Below are 19,888 nucleotides of genomic sequence, written 5' to 3' on the forward strand. Positions count from 1 at the left end.
AGAAACCAGTTACACCTGAGCCTAGAACAATCCTCACAATGGCATGGACCCACGTTAACTCACCAAATTTAGAACTGCCATAGGACCAGAAAGACAAGTTACCCTCTATGTACGTGGTAAGATCATACTACTGCTCTATGAATTTGATTTCCAAATTGAAACGCTGGTATTTTGGGTGCAATTTTAATCACATGAATTATTTTTTCTCCCCATATGCACATTCTTTTTTTTTTTTTTTTTTTGAGACGGAGTTTTGCTCTTGTTACCCAGGCTTGGAGTGCAATGGCGCAATCTCGGCTCACCACAACCTCCGCCTCCTGGGTTCAGGCAATTCTCCTGCCTCAGCCTCCTGAGTAGCTGGGATTACAGGCATGCGCCACCATGCCCAGCTAATTTTTTGTATTTTTAGTAGAGACGGGGTTTCACCATGTTGACCAGGATGGTCTTGATCTCTTGACCTCGTGATCCACCCGCCTCGGCTTCCCAAAGTGCTGGGATTACAGGCATAAGCCTCCGCGCCCGGCCCCCATATGCACATTCTGAAAAGCCCCCACCAAAGTGCCCAAGCCCACTCTACATGTATCTGGCTTTGAACCATCAGGGTTCAGCAGGTTTCTCAGGCTGTTCCAGGATGACACAGGTCATTCGGATACCTAAAAGAAACCCTGCAGCTCTTGTCATGGAGGGCAAAGGAAGCAAGAAGTGGAGGAAATCATCTCACCATGGATCCGGAAGTCCTCCTCAAAGCATTTTCGATTCATCAGGAATTCCGGCCCTTCCGTGTAGCTGTAAAGCTCTGTTGGAACAAAGTCTCATCACCAGTGGTTCCATGTCTGCATTGCACACCAGGTCTCACATGTGCAGAGAAGGCAAGGCGTTTGCTTCCACTCTCAACTCTGTCCCTGAGTCACAGTGACTCCTGGACTAAGCTCTCTAATTATGAAAGGAATCTTAGTGCTCTGATGTGCACAACAGAGAGAACCAGAGTGCCAAAATGCCATCTGCACACTTCCAGTCTGATGTGCATCCATCCCACCATGCCATGCCAGGGCTGGCAGCCACCTGGGATGCATCTCTCAAGTGGCTGCTACCTCTTGAGCAGGACCTGTATTATTAGAGGCTTAGAGAAGCAGCTCACACCGACCTCGTGTTACACGAGAGTGGCAGTGGCAGCAGCAGATGGGCACAGATGCAGGCATCCCTCATGACCCACTGCTGGAGGAGAGACCACTGTCAGGGTCACAGTGGACAGCCAAGGAACGTCACTGTCTCACAATGGGACTGGGCTCTAGCCAGCTTCATAAAAGTAAAGGACAACAAAAAGTTATAAGATACACAAGGTTGAATCAAATAACTAACGTGTTCTATATATATATCGTTAACAGAACTAACTAGGGAAAGAAATGAAGTCCTAAATGATATTCATTCTTAATTGTCTTAAAGACCAATGAGGAAAAAACCACCCCCAAATAACACAAAGGTCCCTGCCTTACCCGAAAGCTCTGCAGCCCACTTGTCCGTGTCAGCATACTCAAACTCCAGGTCTGGCGACTCCGAATAGCCCTGCTGAGAAGAAAGAGCTTTAGGAATAAGATCATTCCTTCAAAGAAAGAAGCACATGCTTTGAGACACTGTTGTGTTACAGGATACCACTGCCTCCACTTTTTTGATGTTTTCTTCACATTTTGTTTCCTAAAAGCTCTCAGAGTATCCTATACTTTTCCTTCAGAGCACTTATCGTAACTTATCATTACAGGATGTGTTTGGTGTCTGCCTTTCCACAGGACTGCAAGTTCCTTGAGAACAAGAACGTCATTCATTTAACTTACCAATGATTTCACAAGGTCCAGCATAGTACCTGGCATGAATAAGTGAATGAATGAATGGTCTATACTCAAATATTTGTTAAATAAATAAATACAAGGTTTCTATGTATTTTGTGTGTGCAGTGAATGGTCCTTCCACGTGATGCTAAGATTCCGGAAGTCTTACTTCTTTCTGGCTAGTGGGCTGTCAATAGCTCAGGACAAAACAAGTATTGAAACTCTCAGTTTTCCCACCCTTGTCTCAAATTTCAGTGAGAACTGACAAAGAAGGCAGCAGCCCCTCCCAACATAAGACAGAATGTGACAAAGACAATCTTCTTCCTGCTGGAAATGGGTGATTACTGAGAACATACCATCTTGGAAGACTTGTACTGTGAAGACAGAAGTGAGAAAAACAAAATAGCTAAAGTCCTTAGGTTTAATTACAATCTACGTGGGAAGACAAAGACCAGTCACAAAATGACATAACATACCCAGAAACAGCCAGGCGCGGTGGCTCACGCCTGTAATCCCAGCCAAGGTCGGGGGATCATTTGAGGTCAGGAGTTCAAAACCAGCTTGGACAACACGGTAAAACCCAGTCTCTAATAAAAATACAAAAATCAGCCAGGCATGGTGGTGCACACCTGTAATCCCAGCTACTGGGGAGGCTAAGGCAGGAGAATATCTTGAGCCCAGGAGGTGGAGGTTGCAGTGAGAAGAGATCAAGCCACAGCACTCCAGCCTGGGCAACAGAGGGAGACTCGTCCAAAAAAAAAAAACCCAAAAGAAAACAAAAAACCATTCCCACAAACAAGAACTCCACACTGTGTTCAGAGACAACACAGTGTACACTCACACAAGTTACTGAACTTCAGTTTCTTCATTCATTGAATGGCAATTATGAAAACCTACCTTGAAGATTTTTAAGGACCAGTAGTACACAGTGGGCTCTCATCAAATGTCAGCCTCCCTGTCCTCCAGGCATTCACTGATCAAGCTCCCAACTACAGATTTCAGCTATGACTAAAGGAAGATCACAGCATCAGCCTCTTTAAAGAAATGGATTTAGCCAGGCGTGGTGGCTCACGCCTGTAATCCTAGCACTTTGGGAGGCCGAGGTGGGTGGATCACCTGAGAGGTCAGGAGTTCAAGACCAGCCTGGCCATCATGGTGAAACTCCATCTTTAAAAAAAAAAAAAAAAATGGATTTAGACAGGTCTCTGCTTAAATGTGTCCATTTGACTGGTCTTTCATATAATGAGTCTATCTGGAAATGTATGTATGTATTTGGAGGCCGAGTCTCACTCTGTTGCCCAGGCTGGAGTGCAGTGGCATGATCTCTCTCGGCTCACTGCAACCTCCGCCTTCCAGGTTCAAGTGATTCTCCTGCCTCAGTCTCCCAAGTAGCTGAGACTACAGGCCCGTGCCACCATGCCCCGCTTATTTTTTGTATTTTTAGTAGAGATGGGGTTTCACTGTGTTAGCCAGGATGGTCTCGATCCCCTGACCTCGTGATCCGCCCCTCCTGGGCCTCCCAAAGTGCTGGGATTACAGGCGTGAGCTACCGCACCCAGTCTATGTGGAAACTAAAGGGTAAAAAGAGAAATTAAAATTCGTCAAAGGGTATTTATTTGACCATTCATAGCTACTCAGGAAAATTAAAACCGTTTTTCAAAATGCTAACTCCTCTCATGATGAAGGTAGTTCACTCCCCTCCACTTTAGTAATCCTCCATACTTGAAAAACTGAGTAGTTACCACTGATGTCCATCATCCTAGCATGCAAGGGCTCCTTAAAGGTCAGTTTCTTTGTTTTTTCAAATTATTCACTCTAAGCTCAAATTACTTCAACTTCGGGGTTGCCAATTGTTGACATGTTTTATCAGGGGTTTAGGCTTGCTAACAAAAACAAAAGCTTGTGAGGAACTGACTTCACAAGTCTAAAGATAGTATCGTAGCTCTTTGGTATGAATCAGTACATTATGCTTGGACAATGAGGAATTCCCTCTCGTTAACTTGGCTGATTCGCTTGGGGGCTGATTAATATAGGAGATGGCATAGTAAATGCTCTGGGAACGTGCTGATTAAGAAGCCCTAAAACGCCCCGACATGTGTATCTTCATTCATGAATTCTGCAGAGGAAGGCAGTGGGAGGAATTCTTTAACTTGGGGTGAGGTTACTAGTCGGCTCCAGACTATGCCATCTCCAGAACGGCAGGAACGGCTCACTAGCGAGAGAGGAAGGAATGCTGGGTCCTAATGCATGCTTTAAAATGTCTATTTCTCTTAACAGTTCAGTGTCAGGCGCACTGGGCAAAATACCCACCATAGGCATTGTCAACCCACGGCCTGATCCGGCTCAGGTCAGAAGAACAAGGCATGTTTCCCCCTCCTAGTCTCGGGACCTCCGGCCGCGCAATACTCAGTGATAATTAGCTCGGTCTGGCCCTAAGTGCCTCCTAGATCCTCGCCGGTGCCTTCCCTGCCCACACGCGCCATCGTCTGCGCGCGGCACGACCCAGGAGCCGGCGTCCCCGTGCCAGGGACAGAGGCCCGAGATGATTAGAGGTTGGGGGCGCGGCCGCCCTGCGCCCTAGAGTGCACGCAGACCCCCAAATTCCCACCCGCGAGTTGGGGCGAAGGCGGCTTTCCCAGTGGCAGGGGCCTCGAGGCCACGCCCACAGCCGGGGCCCAGGGGAGCAAACCCGCGGTCGCCGGCTCTGGGACGCTCTCCCGGGCGGCGGAGCTCGAGCGGGGACCCGGGCTTCATGCCCCCGACCCCAGGAGCTGCCAACCTCGCTTCCTGCTCCTTTCGCTGTATAGTGACAGCTCCCGGCCGGGCTCCACCGAGTCCTTCGGGAAGCCCAGCCTGGCCCCTAGAGCGGCCCAGTGCCCGGGACCCCCGGCGACCCCCGCCCGGTGCGACCCTCGCCCCACGAAGCTCCTGACCTCCGAATCTTTGCGCTGGTTGCGGTTGAACTCGCGGGCTTTGCCCCCGGGCAGGAGGCCCCCGCCGGCCCGCGGTCCACCAGGTGGAGGCTGTGCGGTTGCCGGCGGCGGAGGTGGCGGAGGCTGGGGCTGCTTGTTGTTCACGATCAGTGGGCCCGGACTGCCGGCTGCCGGCTCCATCTTGGCTGCTCCACACCCCCAGCTTAATTCGCGGACAGCCGCCGTAATGCAACTCTCGCGTGATTTTCTCCAGGAACTTTACCTGGTCGCCATATTAAGTGTGGCGGCCAGTGATAGAAGCCATCTTGGCTGACCAACACGATGTTCTGCAGTTCTTCCCTTCTTGATCTTTTTAGTTTTCCTCCCTTTCAGTTTCAGTTTAAATGTAATTTTATCTGTGAGGCTTCCCTTAGCTTCTTCGGTCAGTTTAGTCACCCCTCCTTCCTCTAAATCGCTTTGCACTTACCAAAGACTTGCTCAAGGCTTAGGTGGTATTTTGTAAAGAACAAAATGGATAAGATCCTAGTCTTCACAGAGTTACAGTTGTGACGAGTGCTAATCACTCATTCAACAAACATTTAATAAATGTCTCCTGTGTGCCAAGCGGTTAAGATAAAATGAGGGACTAGTGTCTGCAGTCACAGTACATAACAGTGCTTGGTGGGTCCAACAAGCAGTAGACATATATAGAGAAATAAATGCTGAAAGGTGTCAAAGGAAAATTTGCTCGTGAAACTAATTAAAGATAGTAAGGCAGACTTTATGTAAGAGAGCCCATGGTGATAGTTATAGAGACCACTACAGCCAGACCTTGCAGTGAAGAAGAGGAATTGGACTTAACTCTGACTCCAACAAGAAATAGTAGGGATTTATGACCAAAGAGCAGGATGAGAGTCAGTGGATGGAAAATTACTAAGAGAAGCATCAAGGATAAGAAGTTTCTCGCTAAACTGACCTAACAGGATTATTGCTGAAAGCAGGATAGGGTGCTAAGATATTGAGTGTGGTCAGATACCAAGTGATATGGTTTGAATGTGTCCCCCAAATTCCATATGTTGGAAACTCAATCCTCAAATTCATATGTTGATGGTATTTGGAGGTGGAGCCTTGAGGGGGTAATAAGGGTTAGATAAAATCATCAGGGTAGGGTCCCTGTGGTGGGACTGATGGCTTTATAAGAAGAGGAAGAGTGATCTGAGCTGGCCCACGTGCTCTTGCTCTCTCACCAGGCAGTTTAAGAAAGCCCTCACCAGATGCAACCCCTTGACTTTGGACTCTCCAGACTACAGAACTGCAAAAAATAACTTTCTTTCCTTTAGAAATTACCCAGTCTTTGGTATTCTGTTATAGCAACAAAAAAATGGACTCAGACACCAAGAGTGGAGCATTCTTGCACAAACTGGATTCAACAAGGACAGAAAGGGAAGCCCAAGGGGTTAGGCCTAGTCAGGCAGAAGACTCACAGGAGCCTGACTAGAGCTTTGGCCGAAGAAGAGAATCTTTGTCAGAAGAAACGAAAATAAATATAAGAGATTAGAAGGTGGCAAGGGGGCGGAGGTTGGTGGAGGTGGAGAGTGTGGCAATAATACAGGCACGCTGCCCAGTGAAGGCAAGTCTGAAGGTGTGATTTTGGATGGGTTCTGAAAGAAGTAAGGGAAAGCCTGGCAAAGTTCCAGGAAGGGCACACAGACAGAGAAAACGGCTAAATGCAAAGGCCCTGAGGTTAGCGCGTCTGAAACTGAGCAAGCCAAGGGAGGGACAGCAGTTGATGAGAGCCATGTAATGGTAATGCAGGGGCCAGAAGAAGGCAGGGCCTTGAAGGTAGTGGGAAGGAGTTTGAATTTTATTCTAAGTGAAATGGAAAACCATTCGAGGGTGTTAACCAGCAAGATGTTACAGTGTGAGGTGTAAAAGATCAACCTGGCTGCTTTTGGAGAAGGGACTGGAGACTTGCAGGAGTGGATGGGGGCAAGACAAGTTCGGGGACTTTGTAGCTGGAGAAAATGGTGCTTGTACCAGCGTGAATTGGCTTGGGTTGATACTTATATGCTGAGTAGGTAGCGGGGACAGGATTTGCTGAAATCTTTTTTCGTTTGTTTGTTTTGTTTTGTTTTGAGACGAGTCTTGCTCTGTCACCCAGGCTGGAATGCAGTGGCATGATCTCGGCTCACTGCATCATGTGCCTCCTGGGTTCAAGCTGTTTCTCCTGCCTCAGCCTCTTGAGTAGCTGGGACTACAGACGCATGCCACCATGCCCTGCTAAGGTATTTTTAGTATAGACCAGGTTTCACTATGTTAGCCAGGATGGTCTCAATCTCCTGACCTTGTGATCCACCCACCTCGGCCTCCCAAGGTGCTGGGATTACAGGTGTGAGCCACCACGCCCGGCCTACTGGAATCTTACCAGCTGGACAGGGGGAATAAACAGTGACCTCCTAGATTTAGGTTTGAGCAACTGAGTGGATGGCTGCATCACTTTAATAAATAAGTAAGCCTGAGAGTAAGAAAAACAGGTTTAGACGAAAGATCAAGACTTCTGTTTTGGACACATCAAGTTCGACATATTCATCAGACATGTTAGAGGTGTTGTGTAATAACAGTTGTTACTGTTATCTGTTGCTATACTGTGAAATCCTTAATGGCATTTGATCCATCTTTGTCTCTCCAGCTTTACATCTTGCCTGCTTTATACCCCAGACTCAAGTCCAGAAAGTCCCTGTTATACAACTCTCCAGTGAGTTCCCCTGAGGTCCATCCTAGTAGGTGCTTAAAAAGTCTTTGTTGTAAGTTAGTAAATTAATCCAAAACCACCACACTGCTATTTCCTCCTGCCTATCTTCCTGTACCTATCACAAGCTGTATCACTGGTGAAAAACATTTTTCAGCTAAATTCAAAACAGGGAAGGTTTTGGTGCAATAATTCCTCTTCTAGTAATAGATTCTAAGGAAACAATCAGATTTAGATAAAGATAGGTATATGATAATATTCCAGGCAATGATGTTTTCAATAGTGTAAAGTCGGGATCAACCTAATTTGAAAAATAGCCAGTAAGAAAATGGCTAACTTTCAGGGGCCAGACACCATAATTCATGCCTGTAATCTCAGCAATTTGGGAAGTTGAGGTGGGAAGATCGCTTGAGCCCAGCAATTTGAGACCAGCCTGGGCAACAGGGCGAGACCCTATCTCCACAAAAAAAAAAAAAAAAAAAAAAAAAAAAAAAAAAAAAGTTAAGTTTAAAAATTTTTGAAAAAGAAAATGGCTAACTAATGGAATGGGGCATGCATAAGACAGAGTATACGGATCTAGAAGGAAAAAGAATCCCAAATGTGAAGGAGCAGAAGCACAGCTGGAGAACTGACTACTCCAACTCGCTAGGAAACTTTCAGAAAAGCACAACCCAGTAGAGAGTAAAGTTGTAGAAGTGTCTTCATGTACTTCTCTTTTTCCTTCCTTCCCCATCTGTAAAATGAGAATAATCCCACCTGTCTTTCTGTCAGAGGTGTGTGAACCAGAGCGACTCCATCTTGAATAGAGGCTGAATAAAATGAGGCTGAGACCTACTGGGCTGCATTCCCAGGAGATTAAGGCATTCTTAGTCACAGGATGAGATACAAGGTCAGCACAAGATACAGGTCATAAAGAACCTGCTGATAAAACAGTCTGCAGTAAAAAAACCAGCCCAAACCCACCAAAACCAATACGGAGATGAGAGTGGCCTCTGGTCCTCCTCACTTTTACACTCCCACCGGTAAATGCCATGGCAACTCGAGGAAGTTACCCCAGATGGTCTAAAAAAGGGAGACATACATAATCCACCCCTTGTTTAGCATATAATCAAGAAATAAGCACACAAATGGACAACCAGCAGCCCTTGGGGCTACTCTGCCTATGGTGCAGCCATTCTTGTGTTCCTTCACTTTCATAATAAGCTTGCTTTCACTTTACCCTATGGACTCACCCTGAATTATTTCTTGTGAGAGATCTAAGAGCCCTCTCTTGGCGTCTGCATTGAGACCCCTTTCCTGTAACGTTTTGAGACTGTGGATCAAATGAGCTAATTTATGTGAACTCATTGAAAACTATAAAGCTAATTGAGTGCAGTGGCTCACACCTGTAATCCCAGAACTTTGGGAGGCTGAGGTGGGCGGATCACTTGAGGGCACAAGTTCAAGACCAGCCTGGTCAATACGATGAAACCCTGTCTCTACTAAAAATACAAAAATTAGCTGGGCATGGTGGCACGTGCTGTAATCCCAACTACTCAGGAGACTGAGGCAGGAAAATCTCTTGAACCTGGGAGGCAGAGGCTGCAGTGAGCTGAGATTGCACCACTGCACTCTAGCCTGGGTGACAGAGGGAGACTCTTTCTCAAAAATTAAAAAGAAAAAAAACTACAAAGCATTGTTTGTTTGCTTGTTTGTTTACAAAAAAAAGGAGAATTATTACCAAGAGGTGATACCCGAGTTGAGAAGCCCTTCCTTCACCATAAGCAGTCATTATTCAAGAGACTGGAGGAAGTGAAATTTCATCTTTGAGCCATTCTAGTATTGCAGGAGCTGCAAGAACACAGTGGTTGCTCCAGTTGGGCTCTGTAGAAGGAAATTGACATGTATTCTGTACCTACAGGGTGTCAGGTACTGGGTAAGATGTTTCACATTCATCGATATCTAAGTATATGCTGGGAGGCAAAGTGAGCCTATTTCTCCAATTTCCATCCTAGCCCTGACCAGTACATTGCTAGTCACTGAAATGCTCAATAGTAATCTACATAGCATATAAAGCATCTATGGGTCTGGTCTTACCATCTAGTTACTGTGTCCTCTTCATCAATGGCTAAGAGAAGAGGACAATATTAATAATGTTTTAGCTGGTTAACTAGTAGGGCAAATAACTAATAGTTAATTCTGTCTTCCAAAGGGACCAGCCTGCTTAACTCTGTCTCAGGTCAGATTAATTTATAACATCTCAGCTTCCTTACATACGGTATGAATTAGTCAAAAGACTAAGTCAAGGCTGGTCATGGTGGCTCATGCCTGTAGTCATAGTGCTTTGATGGACCAAAGTGGAGGGATCACTTGAGACCAGGAGTTTAAGACCAGCCTGGGCAACACAGTAAGACCCGATCTCTACAAAAGAATTATAAAATTAGCTGGGCATTGTGGCACGTCCGTCATCCCAGCTACTCAGGAGGCTGAGGTGAGAGAATAGCTTGAGCCCTGGAGTTCCAGGCTGCAGTGAGCTAGATCCTGCCATTGCACTCCAGCCTGGGCCAAAAAGAAAGACCCCTGTCTGTAAAAACAAAATTTAAAAAAAAGATTAAAGCAAAGTATTATGTAATCTACTGTGTCTTCATCTATTTTATAAACACCTGGGAAATTCTCAATTTCAAAACACAAGGGTTTCAGAGAAAGAATTGCAGACCTGTTATTTTATTATCCTTTGTCGGCCAGAGAAAACCAGAGCACATGAGAAAATGCGCCATCTGGTGGTTGTAGTGAAGAACCACACCACAAGACGGCCAGATGAGGGAGAAAGGCCACAACCCAGAATAATTCCTTCTAGAGGACATTTTAAAATGTCTTCAAGTGCTGCTTGTGTAGACAGAAGAGATGTTACTTTAGCTTAATAAATTAATATTCAATGTATTAAAGTAAAAAAACCATTGCTTAAGGTTTTTAAAGTTCAGCTTATAGACTAAGCACTGTAGCTCACACCTGTAGTCCCAGGACTTTAGGAATCCAAGGTGGGTGGATAAACTTGAGGTCAGGAGTTCAAGACCACCCTGGCCAACACAGTGAAACCCCATATCTACTAAAAATACAAAAATTAGCCAGGTGTGGTGGCACGTGCCTGTAGTCCCAGCTACTCAGGAGGCTGAGGCGGGAGAATCACTTGAACCTGAGAGGCAGAGGTTACAGTGAGCCTAGACCACACCATTGCACTCCAGCCTGGGTGACAAAGTGAAATTCTGTCTCAAAAAAAAAAGTTCCAATACTGTGTACTTATATGTTTCCAATACATAATATAAATTTCCAATACTATATGTAAAATTGGTTGCAACCTAAAATTATAAGTTTAAATTGATTATACAAATACATATTCTTATTTATTTATTTATTTTTCTTTGAGACCGAGTCTCTCTCTGTTGCCCAAGCTGGAGGGCAGTGGCACAATCTTGGCTCACTGCAGCCTCTGCCTCCTGGGTTCAAGCAATTTTCCTGCCTCAGCCTCCTAAGTAGCTGGGATTACAGGCATGAACCATCATGCTCGACTAATTTTTGAATATTTAGTAGAGATGGTTTTTGCCATGTTGGCCAGGCTGGTCTTGAACTCCTGACCCCAGGTGATCCGCCTGGCCTCGGCCTCCCAAAGTGCTGGGATTACAGGCATGAGCCACCATGCCCGACTCAAGTACATATTCTAGATTGCAATAACAATTACCTTCCCAAGCACTATCTGAGTTGCTTTATCAGTCTGCTGGCATTTCCTAATCCCAAAGTGAATCCTGGCCAGGATGCGGGTGAATTTAGCATCTGCAACCAGACTGGAAAATGCTTTGTTTGATATCCTTTCTTTTCTAATACTTTCATTCTCTGTTACTGCTCTCACACAGAGATCCCTCTTCTTACCTAACAGAATGCAAATTAAATGCTTTCTGATACATCTTTCCCTTTCTACCTAACACAACCTTTATACCTGGGATCAGCAAACTTTCTGTAAAGGGCTGGATAGTAAGCATTTTGAGTTTTGTAGGCCATTTGTTTGCACCTATTCAACCCTACCACTGTGGCATGAAAATAGCCATAGAAATTTCATGAATGAATGACTGTGGCTATAATCAAAATTTTAACTATGAAATAATCAGTCTAAGAAAAAAGTAGCAAGTATATTAGAAATAATTTTTTCCTGACCCATCTGAAAGTGAATTTTTGACTTGATGACCCATCACTCCTAATACTTTAGTGTTACTCCATTTATGGACACTAAAATTTGAATCTTAGATAATTTTCACGTGTCACAGAATATTAGTGATTTTTTTTCCAACTGCCTAAAAATGTAAAAACCATTCTTAGCTTGGGGACTACACACACAAGCAGTACACCAGTTTGGCTCATGGGAGAGTTATAGTTTTGCCAACCATTGCTCTAACGGAGTGTTTCATCACCAGTCAGCAGAGAAGTACTGATGTTAATTCTTCTTTTACATTTTTTTTTTTTGAGATGGAATCTCACTCTGTTGCCCAGTCTGGAGTACAGTGGCACAATCTTGGCTCACTGCAACCTCCGCCACCCGGGTTCAAGCGATTCTCCTGCCTCAGCCTCTTGAGTAGCTGGGATTACAGGTGCCTGCCACTGTGCCTGGCTAATTTTTGTTTTAGTAGAGACAGAATTTCACCAACTTGGCCAGGCTGGTCTTGGACTCCTGACCTCGTGATCTACCTGCCTCAGCCTCCCAAAGTGCTGGGATTACAGGTGTGAGCCACCGCGCCCGGCCTACATTCTTTCAAAACTTACAGATTTCTCTAGAGATGTCTTGAATTCAGAAGTGATTTGGCAGGGAAGCCTTTGTTCAGTATCCATAACCAAAGAACACTTTGGAGTAGGTCCTCGAAACCCCACTCATCACTTTTCTTTTTTTTTTTGAGACAGGGTCTCAACCTTCCACTCAGGCTGGAATGCAGTGGCATGATCAGGGTTACACTGCAGCCTTGACTTCCCAGGCTCAAGCAATCTTCCCACCTCAGCCCTCAAAGTAGTTGGGACTACAGGTGTGCAGCACCATACCCAACTAATTTCTTAAATGAGTCTCAGTATGTTGCCCAGGCTGGTCTCAAACCCCTGAGCTCAAGCAATCCTCCCACCTTGGCCTCACAAAGTACTGGGATTACAGGAGAAAGCCAGTGTACTGGCCTCCAATTTCTTGTTGAACTTTCTGGTCTGTATATTACTTTAGTTTCGATGTATTGTCAGTGAAATACTTTTTTGTGTAGACATATAAAGTATCATTTTTCTGTTGATTTTGTTTTGTTTTCTTTTACTAATCCAAAAGCCTTTACCTTTATTATTTGGTCTAAGATGTCCCTAAATAGAGCACAGTTGAGTTTTTAAATTTTCTTAATTGATCAGGCCAGTCTGACTTTTTTATCTTCAAATTCTCATTGAACAAAATTTTAACTTTGAAATAATCAAACTGACAAAAAAGTAGCAAGTATATTACAAATAGTTTTTTTCCTGACCCATCTGAAAGTGAGTTGTTGATGACTCATCGCTCCTAATACTTTAGTGTTTATTTCCTACAAACAAGCTTTCTATATAACCACAGTTCAGCCATTCACATCTGGAAATTGACAAATATTATTCTCATCTCATCCTCTGAGCCCTTTCAAGTTTTATTGGTTGCCCCAATAAGGTCCTTTATATCTTTATATAACAAAATGAACAAGTTCAGGATAGCATTTAGTTTTTTTTTTTTTTTTTTTTTGAGATGGAGTCTCCCTTTGCCGTCGCCCATGCTGGAGTGCAGTGGCGTGATCTTGGCTCACTGCAGCCTCTGCCTCCCGGGTTCAAGTGATTCTCCTGCCTCAGCCTCCTGAGTAGCTGGGATTACAGACGCCTGCCACTGCATCCAGCGAATTTTTGTATTTTTAGTAGAGACGGGGTTTCACCATGTTGGCCAGGCTGGTCTCAAACTCCTGACCTCATGGTCCACCGGTCTCAGCCTCCCAAAGTGCTGGGATTACAGGTGTGAACCACAGCACCCAGCCTAGGTATATTAGTCTCCTGCAGTTATTTAGTCATTCTTTGACTTTGATACTTTAGAAGATTAGTTCTTTTGTAAAATGCCCTTCAATATGGATTTGTCTTAGAAGGGATGCTGTGCTCTTCTCAATGCAACCTATCAAGTGGTGAAGATCGAGATTTGTCCCACTATTGATGCTCATTTCTTTCCATTGATTAAGGTGGTCTGCCAGACTTCTTCACTGTGAAGCTACTCTTTTCCCCATTACTGTATTTAAGAAATACTTTATGGAAGGCTACTTTGAAAATATACACAGACAGGCTGGGCGCGGTGGCTCATGCCTGTAATCCCAGCACTTTGGGAGGCTGAGGCAGGTAGATCACCTGAGGTCAGGAGTTTAAGACCAGCCCGGCCAACATGGTGAAAACCTGTCTGTACTAAAAATACAAAAATTAGTTTGGTGTGGTGGCAGGAGCGAGTAATCCCAGCTACTCGGGAGACTGAAGCACAAGAATCACTTGGACCCGGGAGGCAGAGGTTGCAGTGAGGCAAGATCATGCCATTGCATTCCAGCCTGGGCAACAGAGCCAGACTCCATCTCAAAAAATAAAAAGAAAAAAGAAAAACAGAAAGTATATACATATACCATTCCTCATTAAACTTCTATTTACTTACTCATTTCTATTAGCAAAGAGTCACAGTTTTCTATTTTGCTCAATGAGTGACTCAGATTTACCCCCAACTAAATCCCTTAAAGCTGGCTTATGTATTCTTTCTTAAGTCCTTCCTTGCTTTCTGGCTTATCTTGTACATTTTTTGCTCCGCCATGGAATCAGTTATTTCTCCAACGAGTCCTGGCTCCTTTCAGTGGAGAATGTAGTGCCTAGACCTGTCCCCTCTGGAGGTTAGGTGGGTGCACTGGGGGAAGACAGGAATTGCTGCTCCAAGGCTTGCTTAGTAGACAGAGCGAGGGAGTGTTTGTACACACACACGTACATTGACATCTGTATTTCTTTAGGTTGAAATTTATGCGTTCACAACAACATCTCCTATTCAAACCCAACAGCAGAGTTCATTCTAGTGTTTTCCCTTTCCAATGTGTAACACCTTCCTCCAAAATGAGAAAGCTGGCTTCCATCACCCTTGGTATTGTCACTTACAGAGATCAAATCCCTTATCTCTAACCAATCCGCCATTGCCATTCATCCCCTGCATGGATGCATTTCCCATCTCACTTAGGATCTGACTCCTTGTACCAAGCGACACCCCCAGTTCCCACAGGGATACCACCCACACTTACAGGCCGCAAATCCACATAGATCCCTAGCTTGCTCTGCCTTACCTAATGGCCGAATTGTGGCGAAAGGAAAAAGGGGAAGGAGCAGTCTGAATCTTGTTGGAATTTTACATAAACATCACAGAGGAAGAGATCTTCTGATTTAAACTTATGTATCCCAAGTATCCAAAACAGACTTTGGCACATACTAGGTACTCACTAAAAAAAAAAAAAAAAAAAAAAAAATTGTAGAATCAATTTTTATGAAATTGTAAGGTCAACATTCATTTACATTCTTTTATTTAGAGACAAGGTCCTGCTCTGTTGCCTAGACCGGAGTGCAGTGGTGTGATCATGGCTCACTACAACCTGGAGCTCCTGGGCTCAAGCGATCCTCCTGTCTCAGACTACTGAGGAGCCAGTAGGACCGCAAGGTATGCACCACCATGCCTAATTGTTTTATTTTTTAAACGTTTTTTTAGAGATGGGATCTCACTTTGTTGCCCAGGCTAGTCTAGAACTCCTGGCCTCAAGTGATCCTCCTTTCCCAGCCTCCCACAGTGCTGGAATTACAGGCACAAGCCACCATGCCTGACCCATTAAAATTCATTATATTTAAATATTTAACTTCAAGATATTCTCCCACCATTACAGACAACTTTTTTCAAATTAGAAAGTTATCAAATAGATTAGCAAGACAGTAAAGGTAACATCTAGGCAATATGGAGTTTATTTTAAATTTGGATTTATGTGAATTCATAAAGCCTTTCAGAATTAAAAACACTGACTTTACAAGACTACATAAAACTAATTAACATTGTTTGGGACCAATCTGATACAAGAAAATAGAAAAGGTATTACTTTTTTTTTTTTTTTGAGATGGAGTTTTGCTCTTGTCGCCCCAGGCTGGAGTGCAGTGGTGTGATCTCGGCTCACTGCAACCTCCACCTCTCAGGTTCAAGTGATTCTCCTGCCTCAGCCTCTCAAGTAGCTGGGATTACAGGTGCGTGCCACCATACTCAGCTGATTTTTGTATTATTAGCAGAGATGGGGTTTCACCATATTGTCCAGGGTAGTCTCGAACTCCTTACCTTAGGTCATCCGTCCACCTCAGCCTCCCAAAGTGCTAAAATTACAGGTGTGAGCCACCATGGCCAGCCAAAGATATTACTTTTTTTTTTAAAGATGGGGTTTCACCATGTTGGTCAGGCTGGTCTTGAACTCCTGACTTCAGGTGATCCACCTGCCTTGGCCTCCAAAGTGCATGGATTACAGGCGTGAGCCACCACGCCCGGCCAAAAGATATTACTTTTTAACAATATGCTTGATACTGCTATGGTTTGAATGTCTGTGTCCCCTCCAAAATTCATGTAGAAATTTAACCTCCAATGAAACAGTATAAAGAGGTGGGGCCTTTCGGAGGTAATTAGGCAGTGAGGGCTCTGTCCTCATCAGTGTGAGTAGTGTCTTATAAAAGGGCAGGAGGGAAATAGCTAAGGTTTTGTTTTTTGTTTGTTTGTTTTTTTGAAAAGTAGTCTCACTCTGTTGCCCAGGCTGGAGTGCAGTGGCACCATCTCAGCTCACTGCAATGTCCACCTCCTGGGTTCAAGTGATTCTTCTGCCTCAGTCTCCCAAGTAGCTGGGATTACAGGCACTCACCACCATGTGCCTGTAATCATGGAATTACAAAGTGCTGGAATTACAGGCATGAGTCACCTCCCAAAGTGCTGGAATTACAGGTGTGAGCCACTGTGCCTGGCCCTAGCTAGGGCTTTTTGCCCTCTCTCTTTTCTACCATGCTGAGAACACAGTGCTCATCCCCTCCACACCCTGCAGAGGGTGCAGCAACAAGGCACCATCTTGGAAGCAAAGACTGGGCCCTCACCAGACACTGAACCTGCTGGCACCTGGATCTTGGACGCCTAGGCTGGACAGCTGTGGGCAATAAATTTATGTTGTTTACAAATTACCCAGTCTAAGGTGTTTTGTTATAGCAGCAGGAACCAGGACAGAAATTGGTACTGGGAGTGGGGGCATTGTTATTAACAAATACTTTAAAATGTGGAAGTGGCTTTGGAACTGGATAATGGGTAGAGGCTGGATGGTAAAGGGCTACTCTGTTAAGGGCTCAGAAGAAGAGAGCTGCAGAAGGACTTAATCTTAATTAAGTCCTTAAGCGGTTACTTAAGCAGTCGTCATCAGAATGCTTGTAGATACATGGACAGTAAAGGCAATTCTGATAAGGTCTCAGACAGAAGGAACAAGGTATCAGAAACTGGAGGAAAGTTCATCCTAGTTATAAAGTGGCAAGGAACTTGGCTAAATTGTATCTGTGTCCTGCTGCTTTGTGGAAGGCAAAACTTGCAAACAATGAACTAGAATATTTGGTGGAAGAACTCTATAAGCAGTGTAGAGGATGCAGTGTAACTTCTCTTGACTGCTTATAATAAAATGTGAGTAGAAATAAATGAATTTTATTATAACAGCAAAATTTATAATAAAAAGGAGAGCAGAACTTTCAGATGTGAAAAATTCTCAGCCTGGCCAAGTTGCAAAGAATAAAAGGCATGTTTGGGAGAGACTAGCAAGGGTGTGGCCAAGTTATAAGAGTTAAAGAGGAAAGAAACACAAAAAGTGGCTCAACAAACACAGATTTACTTTGGAGAATAAACCTGAGAGGAGCTTCTGGCTGATTTCAGTCAGGAGTATTCTCTTATAGACCAAGAATATTTAAGAGTTTAGTGAGAAGGGAGCTTATTGCAGGCTCAGAATGTTTCTATGTGAATGAAAGTTTATTGCAGGGTTAGAATGTCTCTGGTTGGAGAGGAGGCTATCTCGGGGTTGGCATGTTTCTGGTTGGAGGCGGGTTTAGTTTATCTTACGGTTGGAATGTTTCTGGTTATGCTGACATTAGCCATTAGGCTGATTTTTTGGACTGGATTTAGGTGGTTTTTTAATCAAGGGGAATTTAAAATGGTGGTGTTTGTTCACGATGGCGATTCTCCGGTCAAAGTGAATGTTTGAAGTATGAATATAAAGAAGTCAGTAAGACAATGAAGAAAGACCCTGAAGGCATTTCAGATATTCAAGGCTGCCACTCCCATTAGAGGCTCCAAGTACCAGAGCCCTGAAGCAGCAGGTTTCAAAGGAGAAATCCAGTGTGCCTGGGGTGGGTGGGGCCGGGGGGGAGGTGGGTCTTGGGGCTTGCTGTCCAGGGCTGCCTCAAGTTTCTGTTCCTCAAATTCTGGCGAGGCATCCCTTAATAACTGCCCCAGTTGTTGGTTCAAAAGTGGAGCCCATGCAATGTGAGCTGCTGTTCCAGAGGTCACAAGCAATAAACCTTGGCAGTGTCCACATGGCGCTAACTCTGCAGGTGCACAGAGCACAAGTTGTGGAGGCACAGCTACCTCTACGTAGATTTCAAAGGATGCCTTGGAGAGCTTTGAGTTCCAGGCAGAGAACTGCCACAGTAGCAGGGCTACTGCAGAGTCCCCACTAGGGCAATGCCTAGTGGAGCTATGGGAACAAAGTGGCTTCGAGAACCTAGAACAAACTCCAGCCTGGGAGAGCTGCAGACACGTGACTCCAACCTGAGCGCTGCCACATGGGTTGCACCCAGCAAAGCTTTTGGGGCCCAAACCCCACCCTAGTGCGTCCAGAAGGTAGGGCATGGGAGTCTGATTATTCCGAAGTGTGAGATTTAACATGTGTCCTGTTGGGTTTTAGATTTGATTGGGATCTGTTACTCCTTTTTATTTTCCCATTTCTCCCTTTCAGAATAACAATGTTCCCTATGCCTATCCCACCATTGTATTTTTTAAGTACGTAACTCATTTGATTTCACAGGTTCACAGCTGGATGAACTGTATCTTTTTTTTTTTTTGTGAGATGAAGTCTCGCTCTGTTGCCCAGACTGGAGTGCAATGGCGCCATCTTGGCTCACTCAGTGCAAACTCTGCCTTTGTTTCAAGCAATTATCTTGCCTCAGCCACCCCCTTCCCCCCATCCTACCCCCCCCCCCCACATTAGCTGGGATTACAGGCGCCCGCCACCAGGTCCAGCTAATTTTTGTATTTTTAGTAGAGACAGGGTTTGGCCATGTTGGCCAGGCTGGTCTCGAACTCCTGACCTCAGGTGATCCTCCTGCCTCAGCCTCCCAAAGTGCTGGGATTACAGGTATGAGCCACTGTGCCCGGTCTTGAATGAATTGTATCTTGAGTCTCACCCGTATTTGATCTAGATGAGACTCTAGACTTCTGAGTTGGTGCTGGAATGACTTAAGACTTTAAGGGGTTTTAGATGTATTTTGCATATAGGGAGGACATAAATTTGGTGGGCCAAGGATGGAATGCTGTGATCTGAGTATCTCTCAAAATTCATCTGTTGAAGCTTAATTGCCAATGTGATAGTATCGAGAGGTAGGGCCTTTTTAGGAGCTCTGTCCTCATGAATGGGTTCAATGTCCTTAAACGAGGACTAGAGGGAAACAGGTAGGCCCGTTTTGCTCTTCTACCTTTTGCTATATGAGGATGCATAAGAGGCACCATCTTGGAAGTGGGGAGCAGCCCTCTTCATACACCAAATCTGCCAATGACTTGACCTTGGACTTCCTGGCCTCCAGAACTGTGAGAATATCAATTTCTGTTCTTCATAAATTACTCAGTCTCGGGATTTTGTTGGAGCAACAGAAACTGACCAAGACAGATACTTTGTTACATCAGAAGACACTGGCCAGGTACTGTGGCTCATGCCTGTAATCCTAGTACTTTGGGAGGCAGAGGCAGGAGGATCACCTGAGCCCAGGAGTTTTGAGATCTGCCTGGACTACATGGTGAAACCCCATCTCTACCAAAAATACAAAAAAAATTATCAGCTACTCACGAGGTTGAGGTGGGAGGATTGCTTGAGCCTGGGATGCAGAAGTTGCAGTGAGCTGAGATAAAGCCACTGCACTCCAACCTGGGTGACAGAGTGAGACCCTGTCTCAAAAAAAAAAAATAAAAAAAAAAAAATAAGACGACACTGAGATCACTTCAGAAATGGATACAGGTGTGGGGGGGAGGCTGAAGCTTACATAACTTTGGGGGCATTCTTTAGAAATTAGGTCTTAGAAGG

The 19,888-nt window shown here is 44.8% G+C and overlaps 1 protein-coding gene across 3 annotated transcripts in view; it reads right to left on the reverse strand.

Annotated features, from left to right (window-relative positions):
- Nucleotides 1-19,671, reverse strand: part of STRIP1 (striatin interacting protein 1) — a 37,422-nt gene extending 17,751 nt beyond the window's left edge. The window contains exons 1-3 of one of the 3 annotated variants that reach the window (XM_064372728.1): nucleotides 19,655-19,671; nucleotides 1,494-1,563; nucleotides 722-796 (exon numbers count right to left, since the gene is read on the reverse strand). In XM_064372728.1, coding sequence (XP_064228798.1) covers nucleotides 722-761 — 40 coding nt within the window. In that variant the 5' untranslated portion in view covers nucleotides 762-796; nucleotides 1,494-1,563; nucleotides 19,655-19,671. Of the gene's footprint in view, nucleotides 1-721; nucleotides 797-1,493; nucleotides 1,564-2,720; nucleotides 3,135-4,756; nucleotides 4,951-19,654 lie in introns of those variants that run through there. The other 2 variants (XM_021671930.2, XM_064372727.1) reach the window with 2 other exon arrangements.
- Nucleotides 19,672-19,888: the final 217 nt, after the last annotated feature.

Source organism: Aotus nancymaae, unplaced genomic scaffold (genome assembly GCF_030222135.1).
Source record: "Aotus nancymaae isolate 86718 unplaced genomic scaffold, 86718_ANA_hifiasm-v0.15.2.pri h1tg000007l, whole genome shotgun sequence".
Taxonomy (NCBI): Eukaryota; Metazoa; Chordata; class Mammalia; order Primates; family Aotidae; genus Aotus; species Aotus nancymaae.